We start from the raw sequence: 13,405 nt of genomic DNA on the forward strand, positions 1-13,405 counted from the left end.
TATTATAACGTGTAATTTTTGAGACTGCTTTGCTCTTCTCTAGGCCAGTGACCCAAGTACCTATGAGCTGATTGAGAAAATACAAAGACTACAGAAGCAGCTTATCACCAAGACAGGTGAAGTGATAGAGAAAGAATTGCTCCTTCAGGTACTGCAGCATCATTATTTTGTTGTATCTTATTAACATATTCGACTTACCATGCATTCTCTGTCTACTTGGATGTGCGTCCTGAATGTTATTTAGATGCATGACTTTGAATTTCCTTTGCATGCTTTTTAGGTAGCTTTAGATGGCAGCACTGACTCACTGAAAGAGAACAAATAGCATCTGATTAGCTGATTTTTATAGTCTGGTTACTGTTACCTGGACAACTCTGAGGGGGAAAAAAAACCAAAAAGGAAAAAAAAAGGATTACTTTAGTTTATTCATGTAATAGATTAGTCTTCAAGTCAGTGTTAGACCTTTGGAAAGGCTATTTTGTCCTTTTAAACATGTCTGTTGTGACCGGAACATGAAGGAAAATCCTTGTTTGATACCATTTGTGCTTAGCTTGGCTTTTGGCAGAAGGAATACTACAGAGTTTGTGTGATTTAGATATGCTGCTTGTTGAGCCACGTTTGTCTTCAAGGTCTTCATGCTGAACTTTGCCAAAAAATAGTTTTTGTGATAGTTTATCTTTTTTAACTGTATCTGATGTCTCTTAACCTCAGTGATACCAGTGAGATTTATGTTGTAGAATCAAGGAGAGACTATATTCCTGTAGTGCAAACCTTGCTATCAAATATAACAAAAAAGGACCATCTTTGGGCTTCAACCATAGGTGTAAAACTGTGAAATTTATCTCCTTTCTCCTAGTGACTGTAGGAATAGCTACAGTTTGCCAGCTCTAGGTATGATTTTAACATTTTGGCCTTAAAAACCCTAGTAGTCTTGAAGCCTATGTTGGGTATTGCTCAATGAAGAGTAGAATGTGACCTGAATCTCCTTCTGTTTTGAGAAGCAGCTCAGCAGATGTTATCAAGGCTGGCTTTGTCTCTCTTTCTTTATTGTTTTGTAGGAAAAAATGGATCTGCAATTTCATTTGAAGGTAATGTATGGTGTATTATGCTTTTGCTTGGAAAAATTTAATCTTTGCAGCATAGCACTGCTGCACACTGAAATGCTGTCAGTGAAATAGTTTGTAAGCTTAAACAAAATGTAGCAAAAAATAGCTTCAAATTTACCGTTATACCCATGCACAAATCCAGTTCTGTTAGATTTTTGTGTAGTCTCTATTGCTTATCTTGCCTTATCCTTAGTGTGCTTCCATTTAGCTATTGTCCTTATTTAGAAATGAAGAACTGAGATATAGAAGTATTAAATTGCCTGCCCAAGAAAATCTTTGACATGATAGGTACCTGAACCTATGTTACTATACTAGCCATTGGCACAATCTGTCTATGCAGCAGTCCTTCTATGGCAACTCTACTATTTTTGGTTTTTTTCTTTTTTCTGTTTTCCTAGATTTAAGTCAGAGTTTGGCAATATAAAATTAAATTATTACAGCTAGAATTGTTAATGAGTTCCTTTGCATCCTTAATTCAGGCACCAGTTTCCTGTGCAACAATGCTGAAATGAAGGTCTCCCTCAGAGTGACTGACGGTAAAGAGAAGGCCAAAATACCATGCTCTACATTCTGTTCAGGGCTTTGTCATCAACATTTCTGATGTCTTCTCTGTTTTGCCACAGTGCTTTTGAGTCCTCCACAATGGCTAAAATAGGGCTTTTTCATAGCAGGGTGTGGGTAAGGAAAGGTAACCAGAAATGGAGCTGGTCCCTCTGCTCATTTCCTCAAAAGGATTTCCTCCTGGATAGGTCATTGGTGTAGGAGTTGGAAGTTAAATGTCCTAGCTAGGCTTCTTCTGCTGTATCTGGGTAACCTTGTACAAGTAATTTTATTACTCTTAGGACAGGTTTTCCTTGGTGTGATGATAATATCTGTTTTGTAAGGAGATACTCTGATGCTCACTAAAGCAAAATGCTCACTAATAGCTTATGAAACTGATGCTATCATGCTCCAGCACCTCCAGCAGCAGGAAATGAATGGAGAGCAGTAATGTTAACTTTCTAGAGGGAACTGAGCTGTACACAGCAGGAGGGTTGCTTCACCAGACCTTCTTCTGTGCAGTGTATCCTTATTCAATAGAGAGTGTAGGGTTTGATCCTGACTGAAATTTAGAATTGTGGGAAAATGCAGCAATTTAGCTGCCATTTCTGGAGTTTTTAAGTTTTGTCCTATCAATATAATTCATTTTGGTTAGTGAGTTTGCTGTGTGGTCTATACAACAGCCAGTGTGTAATGCACTGCTCCTCCATAAGGTCTAATAATTCCTTCTTTATTCCCCCTCCCCCTTCCTTTTTAAATCCCCTCATGTTTAAAGGCATTCAATATCTGGTTTTTTATGGGTCTCTCCTTGAAGTTAGCTCGCTTCAGTTCAGTCTCTGCTCATTTGCAGGCGTAGGGGAATTGCTGTGCATAGCTGGTGTAACATCCCCTATATTTGGAGTCAGAGACTGTAAGAGCTGAGGGATACAAACTTCCTAGCTCAGAGAACTACTGCTTTCCCCATATTGAGTTTTCTTGCAGATTCACACCTACTAACTCCCAGTCATCTTCATCCCCATCTTGCCCTATGACAAGGGTATAGCCATTGCATCTATCTGCTTTAAAACGATCTTAATCTCTTGGTGGCTCTACATAACCATTTTTATGTGTGTGCGGCCATCATGCTGGCAAATAGGATATTTGTTGAAGGTGAAGCTTGTGAGTGCCTGTGTCTATGATTTCTGTGTATGCATATTATGTAACTTAAATTCCCTCACATCAAAATGTAGTAATAAAATGGAGTGCAAAAACCTGTGTGGGTTGAATATTGAGTATTAAAAACACCTTGGAATTTAGAAATAACCCATGTCTGGAAATGGTTGAGCCCAGTGTCAGCAACCTGCAGTTTGATTTGTAGGGTATTCACCTTGCTGCATCCTCATACAGAGCTGTAATGTTTGTATAAGGAAAAAATAATTCCACTTGTATTGTATGCACTGTAGTTCTGTCTCCTGACTTTTTGATTTTAATAGTCTTTTAAATAAAACTGGTTTATGCAGGGAACAATGTTTCAGGATGAGCTGTACATATAGATGGAATTTTTTGCTAAGGATCACAGTATATAGATTCATGTAGAAAAGCATCTGCTTACTTTACCTGCTCCTGATGTGTATTTGATCATATCCTTTTTATTCGCTTTTTCGGTATTTTTCACCTGTTAGTTCTTTAGAAATGATGCAGCTGGAAAAGCGTGCTACAATCCCTGCTATGTGTTTAAAAGATTCGCTATGTTTCAGTCAGAAAATTTTGATTGCTGACAGTACAGAAAGAACCCAGCTTGACTCTAAAATCCCATACAAAAATATCTTTTAACATGTCAGCAGGGCACATTTTTTGTGTCAGACATTAACTGAGAGGTATTGAATATGCAACATGCCGAATGTTGGTTTTTTAGGATGACTTTTCAGAGTTGAACACTTTAATAAAGCATAGAAAGATATCCCATGTTACAGAAATTATTAAACTCTTTTCTTGTTTCTGATTTATCTGTGCCCTGTAGCCACAGCATCTTGGGTTATAACCTATCAGCTCTCATACACCAAATAAGTGTGGACATCCTGAGACTTTGAAGAGTAGCTGCAAAGCAGGCAGTCATACTCTCTCCTTTAACTTAGGCGTTCTCACAGGTGTGAGCTGCTGTGCTGATGAAAAATGCTGTCTTAAAAATCAGATCTGAACCCAAGGTCTTGAATACTTACGGTCAATAAAAATCCAAAGGCATTTTTGCCAAACACAGGAAATGTTACTTCAGGGTTGTCCAGCTTCCATGTTTGAGTCATTACCTTCCTTCTGAATCTGTGCAGTTAAGATACAGCGTTTGTTTGGTTCTTTTTCTGAACTGTTGATTAATACTGCAGGACTTTGTAGAGAAATACACTGTGTGGTAACCAAGGAATTTCAATGAGGGGTGAAGATATTTGGGAACACATGTGGTATGAACAAAACGTGTTGTATGTCTATCAGGTACAATTAGTAATAAACAGAAGTGCTCTGCTGAGCAAATTCCAACTGCAAAAAAAAATACTTGTTCACTTTGCATGTGGGGCAAATCCCTCACATGCCTGAAGCTCTACTGCATACTGAACAGGGATGTGGTAAACTAACAATGTAATGGATTACCTTGTTAGGATTATGATTAGTGTGGTTTTAGGAATTTATCCCATTAAAAGTGAATTATGCACTGCTTTATTTGTTTCAAATTTAGTTCTTTCTCTTCAGAGTGAACTACTCTAATTTGATTTTATGTCTGACTGAGCAGAATTTTATTCAGCTGCACGTCTCGGAATGCATAACAGTGGGAAGATTCACATTACATGTCAGTTACCTCCGTTGTCAGTCATCTCAGAAGATTGTTCATAACTGTAAAAGAGAGATGTGCAACCAAGATTATTTGTGAAGGGAGGCAAAGGCAAATGTGTTTCATTTAAGCTTTGCATGTAGTAGCGAAAGTATTGTTTTTCTGTACGTATATATGTTTAATCACCGTTGTTTTAAGTTGTCAGCATTCAGCGTGCAGGACTGGGAAGTCAGAATATGATGCTTCCAGACGGTTAGCATCTTGAGCTCATAGTTTCAAAGACTGCAAGGGCAAAAGGCATGATTAGCTCATATATCTGACTCAGAGATTACAGCAAGATAGCACCCACATGTCCTTTGTATTGAGCCAAGTTTTGAGCTAGGTTTCAGTCCCCCCAAAGAGCTGATGGTCCCACTGACAGAGAGTAGGAGGAGTAGAGGGGGTGCTGCTGTCTCCAGTATTTATCAGTAGTTTCATTTTAGGTTTTGTAAGATACAGGGAGGAGAGAGTGAAAGAGACTTTCTCTGCAACCTTGGGCAGGCTACTTAGCTTTACACAGCAAGCAAAAAGGGAATAAAATAATTTCCACTCTTATAGCGGTGTGTGAATGAATATATTAGAGACATGACTCACTTCAGTAGTAACAATAGCTAGCTAAACACTCAAAATAGGCAGATGTTTTATGGCATTTGTGCTAACTTGGTAGTAGAGCTGTTCTATCCAGTTTGAGGTGCTTGTTGCTATAGTGTCTGAACATATAGATAACCATCTTTATTTCTCAGAGCTGGTACACTGGTTTCATAAAGAAATCTGCTTTAGAACAGTGTGTTACCATGTGGGTTTATGCAGGCTGGCAGCTACTGAAGTCAAAGTTTTCTCCAAACTAACACAGGAGCATTGGGATTTGCTTCCATGTATTTGTTATTAAAAAAAAAAATTAAATCTGGCTATCTATTATTTAAAATACTATCTTTCTTTTCAATCTTATTTCATTTTCCTCAGCCCAGTTCATGAGAGCCTCGTCCTTCTGAAAGTAATTTCTTTCCCTAGCTTGGCAGTTTCATGAAGCATACTTCTGCTAGCTTTTTCATTGCTCTCACAGTGCTCATGTAGCTTCCATTATACAGCATGTAATACAAAAAAGTGTGCTCAAGTGCCGAGTAAGAGATTTTTTTCATCAGACAGCCTGCTAGGGAAAATAGGAGAATATTCTCCTATTACCTGCCTTTATTTTGGTATTCTTCAGGCCCAGTTCAGTTTTAATTTAGGTTTTATCTGTACATCTTCAAAATAGCTGAGATTTATGTTATGGTCTTAAATGTGGCATTTATATGTTTTTGGTGCTGAGTATAGATTCTACTTGGATTTGACAGTATAACCTACTTACATGTTACATGTAGGGTAGATAGTCTGAATTGGGGATTTTTTTTTTGGCAGAATTGCCTATTTTCATAAAAATAACTGCAATTCACTTCAGGAAACTAATGACTGTAGAATCCCTAAGAGTCTCTTTTGACCTGCCCATTATTGTTTCTCTGTCATCTTGCCTTTAGAGAGATTTTAGCAGAGATAGTTTGGGAGAGTGCTTTGTACATACTGAAACTTACAGGTGAACTGCGAAATCCACTGCCAAAATACAATCCTTTCTTTACTGCTCCTTTATCATTTATATATAAAGTCAGCCTTTTGAAGGGATTTTTCCATCCAAAAATGAAAAGGGAATATTTTTTTTTTCCTAGCTTTTTATACTTCACTAGGACTTGGCTCTTTTCTATCTCTATTTCCTGGAGGATTTGACTTCCTCTGGAAGCACTGGATTAATGCCCTATCTTGCGGCTGAAGCTAGAGGTTCTTTCAGCCCTCAATTAAAAGGGTGAGTATACTGAGCCTGGGGCCTTTTCTATGCTTAGAAGTACTATTCCTACTCACAAAAAAAGGCCATTTTTCTGATTTAGCTTATGCCAGCTCTTGAATGGCAGAATATCTTCTTGCCAGTATAATTGCATCTAATTGTATAGCAAGTAGCTGGCATAGCCATGTCAGCACAAAGAAATTGCACCACTGAGAAAGCTAAGCTGGCAAAACTTCTGAACATTGATCAAATGGCTCCTGACATGGGGAAAAAAAGGCAGAAAAATTCTTTCCTGTCCTTATAAAAACCTGAGGGTTGTTATGGATCTTAAGGAAAAGAGAAAACAGTACCTGATGGAGTGTGGAGTTTGAGTTTATGACTCCAGTTGTAAATTGGTGGCCAGAATTTCAAAGGATTTATATTGGAATATAGAAATGAGAAATACAGTAAGGACTCAGGGCTAACATTTACTTTTTGGCTTTCAGCTGGGTATGAATCATAAAGAAAAAGTTTACTTCCCCTGTGCCATGCAGATTTAGGCACTGGTGTGTCAAAGGCATGCTGTAAGAATCGCCTTGATTTAGAATTGGACTCCAAAGAGATTCTCTGTTCTTTTTTCAAATGAAAAAATAATGTATTTCCATAAACTCTGGCTGTAACCCAGTTCTATCTAGTGATGAATGAAAAAATACCTAATTATCAACACGATATTTTGATGCACAACAGTCTACTGAGTTAGTGCCATTAAATTCATTTCAATCCAGTGCCTGGAATCTGGTTTGAACTGAAATCTCCAATGCAGTATGAAGTGACATATGGAGGTACTTAATGAATTGATTCCTCCTTCAGGAGTACTTTTCGAGGTTCTTCCCTTCTTGTGCTGCCCTTTTATTTTCCTTTTGTTGTGCTTGAAATGTTCATTGCTGAGCTAGGGCTTTGACTGGGGACTTTGACTGTAGGTGGAAATGTTTTGTATTTTAGTATTGGTATTAAGTTGAAGGATTAGTGTCATTTAGAGATCTTATGCCCGGCATGATGATTTCCTATACAATTTTGTTCTGACACTGATTTTTCTGATTAATTAAATTAATTTAATTATTGATTTATTTTTAAACTGATTGTGTATCCAGTAGGGTTCTGTGAGTAAGGTAGAACCACGCACACTGAGCAAATTGTAGGATCATTGCGTTAATTCTCGGTACAATCCTGTGGTGATGTGATAAGTAATCACATCTCATAAACAGGAAAGATATGATTCACAGGTGCGAAGGGTCTATTGAGGGTCTACATATTTAAATGAAAGTTTCATGTAAGCCTTAAGAATTCAGTAGGGATTTGGGGGATGTTCAGTTCTTGCCCTAGCTCTCCTCAGAAAGGAGTTGATTTCTATTTCTGCCTATTTTAAATACGCTTCTTGGCGCATTAGTTTATTTTAGCCCTTCTAATCTCAGTTGATCTAGAATTAGAAGATGTTCTATGCTATAGAAGCTTTACAGCATGATAAACTGCTCTTAAAAACACGCTGACATTTACATTCTTTCCCTCCTCCCACATTTGATGCAATTCAACTGGAAGAGAATAAAGTCTTCCCAGGAAAATAGCCTTTTTAGGGTTTTTTTTGTTTAGGGCATGTTTGTTTAAATGAGGTTCTGAAAATCAGGTAGGAAAGGTGCTGGTCACTTTAAGCACGTGAAGATAGTCGACTACTCTTTAGAGTGGGAAAATAATTTTCCAATGAAAGTATTTCTGACACTGGGAACTGAGAAGTAAAGCAGATTACTTAGTGATCAAACAATATGTTTTTGGTGAGGAATTTTCTTAGTGAAAGAGTTTAAATTTCACAGAATCTCTGTGGAACTACATTGCCCTGAACCATTTCTCATTTTAAATGGTTCTGGACAGAAGCAAGGTGCAAATTTATTTGAGAAATCAGAAGAAAATAAATGAAAACAACTTTAGGGGTCCTGCACCGTTATTAGCCGCTATAATGGTATTTTAGTTAGAAACATTCAGATGCCATTTGCAAAGATGAGGAAGTTGCAGGTGGAGTGGAAATCCCTTAGGATTTTTAGGTGGCAAATGTAGATGAATGCTTAATCTGTTTTTGAAGTTTTTTTAGGAGAATTGATATATTTACTTGAGTTTGAGCTTGAAAGTGAACTCTAGTTGGGTCATCAGATGCCATCCCTGTACATCATGCACTATTGATATAATGACACAAATACCATCCTTTATTGATGAATGCCATTTCCTTCATTCCAGTACAGGTACTCCTAGTTAATGAATTTTAGCATGCAAGATTGTTGTCTTGGAGCGTACTGTGGTTTATAGTTGTGACTTTTCTTCCATGCTTCTAACCTGCTGCTGTAGTCTAGCCCTGGTGTTTCTGAAGCACAAGGAGCAGATGTATTGGCTTATTCAGCATGGTGGTCCTGGGAGCCTGGGAGACCGAATTTCATCTCTGTGTACCTTCAGGGAGTTTCAGTGAACTTTGGCAAATTCATGTAGTAACTGTTTGTGTCCAGACCTCTTATAGAATGAGAATAGGAGCACTGAAGTAGTACTTCAGCATAAGTGCATTAAAGATTTAACAGCCTTCAGATACTGAAAAGAGGAGGCCACATGAGTATCCAGGGTACATTAAGCTTATCTACAATCCGCATCAGAAAAGCAGGAACAGTTATCACCAAAGTATTTTATTCAAATGCGTTATATCTGGTTTGAACCAAGAAATCCTGAGCATGGATATCTTGTGTCATTAGACTTAAAATATTTTGGAAAATGACCCATTCCTAAAGTTCTTACTCAGTCAAAATTGCCATTAGCTTCAATGATAATTTGCTAGAATAAAGCTGGAGTAAAAGGTTCAGGAATTGTTCCAGTAAATAACAAATAACAGAAAGCAAACTTGTTTACTCCTCATTCCTGCATTCAGCATGTATCTGGGAAGGAAATAAATCTGCCATGCACCCCAGGGTAAAGTATATTAATCAACCAGTTATCTTGTTAAGGGAAAATAAATGACTCGCTGTGCTGACTGAATACATTGAAATGCACAAGCTTTGCAGTGCTGTTAGCAATCCGATACTGTCAGCCATCCAGAAGCTGCTAGAGAAGTTAAAATACTGGAGGAGTGCAACAGCAATGTAGCAGTACATTCGCAAGCCTGTATTACATAGAGTGGCCCAGAGCCAGCTGCAAATCTGTATTATTCAGGTGTATCAGGCGTTCTTCCATTGAGGCAAGGGTGTTCTGCTCTGCCCTCAGCAGCAAGATATGGACAATCTAAGCAGCCCTTTCAGTGAGGGATTGTTATTTTGTATGGTAGTTGCAACTTCAACGACAACAAAACCCAACAAAAAGAAAAAAAAAGAAATTCCACAGAGACAGACTAGATTTTAACTATTTTGGATAACCATTTTTTTTTTATTCTTGTAGAAGTGTGGATGGTGCCCTTGTTGAGAAAACGCGTGCAGAAAGATGCACCAGGCTAAGGCTGTTTTAGGGCAGTTAGAGGCAGTTAGAGTCACTGTGTTATTCTTTGTTGTTTTTTTAAAAGGTAGCTTAAAATTGGACACGTGAGGACACAAACATGCATAGGAAGAACTCCGTTCCTCCATTCTTCACGCTGAGACAACCAGACACAAGCTGCTGAGTGCACAGGAGCCAAGCACTGGGGGACTTTCTGCCAGTTGCTCCTCTGAGCTCAGAGCTCAGGTCTTCCTGTGCCTGTCTTATGTAGATATAGCTGTAATCTTAAACAAGGGATGGCACGCTTCAGCGCAGCAGTTGTCTTTACATTAGGATTCACTTTCTTTCCCCTTGCTTTAGTCCTGTTTCTGTTTCTTTGAATTTTAAGAAACAGACAGGGGGAGCTGAAACAGAACTCCTCAAAGGATAGTAGAGGCTCGACTCTACAGTGAGTCCGAATGAAGCCATATATTAAAACATTCACAATTTCAGAATGGCCATATGTATTTCTTACATATACTGTTATTTCTTAATAGGTTGCAAAATGTGACAGAAGACCACTCTTTCTTCCCTGAGGTACTTGGCATATGCAGGCAAACTCTACTATCATGTCAGAAAGATGTATGTAGGCTTTACTGCTTTGTTAGATATTTGAAGGTTTAAGTGGTGGCTTGACTTTGAGACAGCTGTTGAGAGATAGCAATTCCAGAACACGAAAGGACTTGAAGCTAAGTGCTCTCATCTTTCAGGGAAATCTAAAGATCTAAGTCAAGCAGGTGATTAAAGTGATGTAGGTGCCTAACTTAAAGATAGGTATTTCTAGAAGCAGCTCTGCAGTTACTCTGACCCTTCGAGGTCATCTGTCAGATCAGTCAGAAGTGAGAACAGAAGCTGGGTCTGCTGGGAATCCCCATCCCAACCCTCCACCTGCAGGAACAGCTCATCATTAATACCAGAGCTGTGATAATTCTCCTTTGATTCATCTGATAGTTTTAAAATCTAAATGGCTATTGAATAGCTAAAATGCATGCTGTTACACTGATGTTAAAATACAGAGGCTATAAGTCAAATAGTCTACATTTGAATAAGAGACTTTGGGTTTTTTTTTGGTTTGACGCCCCGTATGTAGTAATTATTAGCCAGTAAAAGGTCCATTGTTTGCTTTGTAGACTTATTCACTTCGAATATTTAGATTCCTTGTTGATAAGATTCGTATCAACCTCTGAATCTCCTCCAGGACACTTTAAGACAAGCTGCTACTAGAATGTGAAACAAAGGTTTGTTTAGAGCTCTCTTCAGCCCAACTGTCAAGCTGCAGGCAGAGTGGAAATAGCTGGAATATTTACATCAATCCATGCCCTGTCAAGGGTAATTCTCACCTTCAAGGAACACTTTTGTGTGTATATAAGTGCATGTGTGTTTCTGTTCACACACATAGAAGAGCAGGGGATAATTAATTGATCATCTTCTGCAATGTAAAGTATAAAAGCTGTGATTAAATGAGCTACTCTGGTTAATGATTTTATAAGCTCGTGTACTATCAGTAGTAAAAAGAGAATTGCAGCTGTTATATCAGCAAGAGGCACCCATGCCTTTTCTTCTGATAGATTTTTATCCTTGTGTGTCAGAGTTCAGAAGCTGAAGGAGGGGAGGATATGTAACGTATTTGTTTTTCCTTTGGGAAAAAAAAAGCAAATGTTTCCCTGCACAATACCTAGCAATAATAATAGAAATAATAATAAATTGCAATTGCACTTTAGCTGGAAATGTTTGTACTTTGTTGTTCCTGGAAGATGGTAATAATGCAGCATTCAGCTCTTACTGTTACAAAAAAGAGTCAAGGGTGAAGACCTTAGAAGATGCTCCAAGGTGTTTTTTCCTCTCTCGTTAAGCTGTTTTGAAAATGCCAGTCAATTTGGTGCAGTCTGCTCTGTGCCAAAGGAAATGGATTTGCTCTTCAGGAGCATTAATATCAAAAGGAGGGGGATGTTGTAAGACAGGTTTAATTTAACTCCATCTAGATTGGTGCAAATTTCACCAAAGATGGGGAGATTGTCCCAGCTGTTCCTTCAAGTTGGTGGCAGCGTTTTAACAAGAAAACCCGAAATGTCTCATGTGTCGTTAGTGTTGACACATTGTGAAAGGGCTTCAGTGCTCTGATTCAAACCTGAATAATTTCCCCAATAAAAACATCACATTGGACAGTTAAAGAAGGGTCTAGATGATGATGAAATATAAGATGTTCTAGGGAGCTGCATGCTTGCAAAGGTGTTTGCTGATGGATGTGGAATAGACAAGAAAGAGCAGGAGCTTTTGAGAAGTCTTTATTGAGACAGTTTATCCTGCACATTTCTCATAGTGCTGGAGGCAACATTCTTCTATTGTTATAAAATTCCTGAAGGTTACCATATGCTAATTTTTTCCTCATAAAACTTTTAATTGTAGATGTCCTGAGACAATAGGTATACACATACACACAAATAAACATGCAGCATATACAGGTAAAATGACTATGACTAGATGTGTATATCTATGTATGTATTTAAGCCGTATTTCAGTGTCCTGTTTAACACTTCTGAAAAGGGATCACAACCCCTTAAGGACACTCTGCTGCTGCATGGCATCGTAAACGAAATGGCTCTGGAGTTCAGCTTAGTGGTGACATTTTGGTTATAATGCCAATAAACAAGAAACCCCCCCTGTGGCACATTGACTGACTTTGTTTGCCTCATCAAAGCAGGGAGAAACTGTAGCCTGCTTACAGGCTTACAGTGTTGCTTTCTCGACCTTACTAATTAAAATAAGGATTTTTAGCTAGGTTAAATATATTTGGGTTTGCAACCCTACACTACATTGCACGCTTTTGCTTTACGTCTTTACCTTGTTGGTTTTTTTCTTTAGTTCAATTGCTGAAGACAGGCACTAACATAAATGAAATTTACTCTGAGTCAGAGGCTTTGGGATTTGTGTGTGTGTGTGTATTTTTAATAATATGTGTGATAGAAAGCTTTTGGTGCACAGTAGGATTTTTGTGGGTCTGGTGAAGAAGGCTGCTGATGTGCTGCAGCGCCAGGTAAATTTGTTGAATTATCTACTTGGAAAGACAAGCTGATAAAAATGAGGAAGCTGGGACTTATGGCCTATTTCTGCTGTGAATACATCTTCATTAAACATACAGTCATCCATCGTCTCTGGCTCAGCATGATACCCTGGCCTAACTAACAAGATGGGTCATTTCAGGAGTTCCCTGGTGTCATGGTGAGGGAGAAGATGACATAAAATGGAGTCACATCTTTAGAGCTAATACCAGGTGCACTGGTCTATCCCAGCATTGATGACTGCTTCCCACTCCTCGTCAAAGCAGTGAAATGCTTTGGTGTCACTTTGGGAATGTGTCTGATGATGCTGATGGTCCCTCTGACAGGGAAAACTGAGCAAAATAGGCTGTGCTGGTTGGCAGCAATAGCTTCTTTTGAAGCAGGATTGTGCTGGCAAAAGTGAATCTTCTTGCTGTAGTCTGAACCAACTCGTGACCACTGGATCCTGAAGAATTGATTGAAGTTTGCCAAACAGCAGCCAGTCCTCTGCAGAAGAAAATTATTTTTGATCAGTTTACTGTAGAGCAAGCAGGCTGGGAGA

At 38.5% G+C, this 13,405-nt stretch overlaps 1 protein-coding gene across 1 annotated transcript in view; it reads left to right on the forward strand.

The window, feature by feature from the left end:
• CFAP58 (cilia and flagella associated protein 58) overlaps window positions 1-13,405 on the forward strand; it is a 65,977-nt gene that overhangs the window by 37,268 nt on the left and 15,304 nt on the right. The window contains exon 15 of the mRNA XM_030487138.1: window positions 44-148. Within this exon, the coding sequence (XP_030342998.1) occupies window positions 44-148 (105 nt within the window). The remainder of the gene's footprint in view (window positions 1-43; window positions 149-13,405) is intronic.

Source organism: Strigops habroptila, chromosome 5 (genome assembly GCF_004027225.2).
Source record: "Strigops habroptila isolate Jane chromosome 5, bStrHab1.2.pri, whole genome shotgun sequence".
NCBI lineage: Eukaryota > Metazoa > Chordata > Aves > Psittaciformes > Psittacidae > Strigops > Strigops habroptila.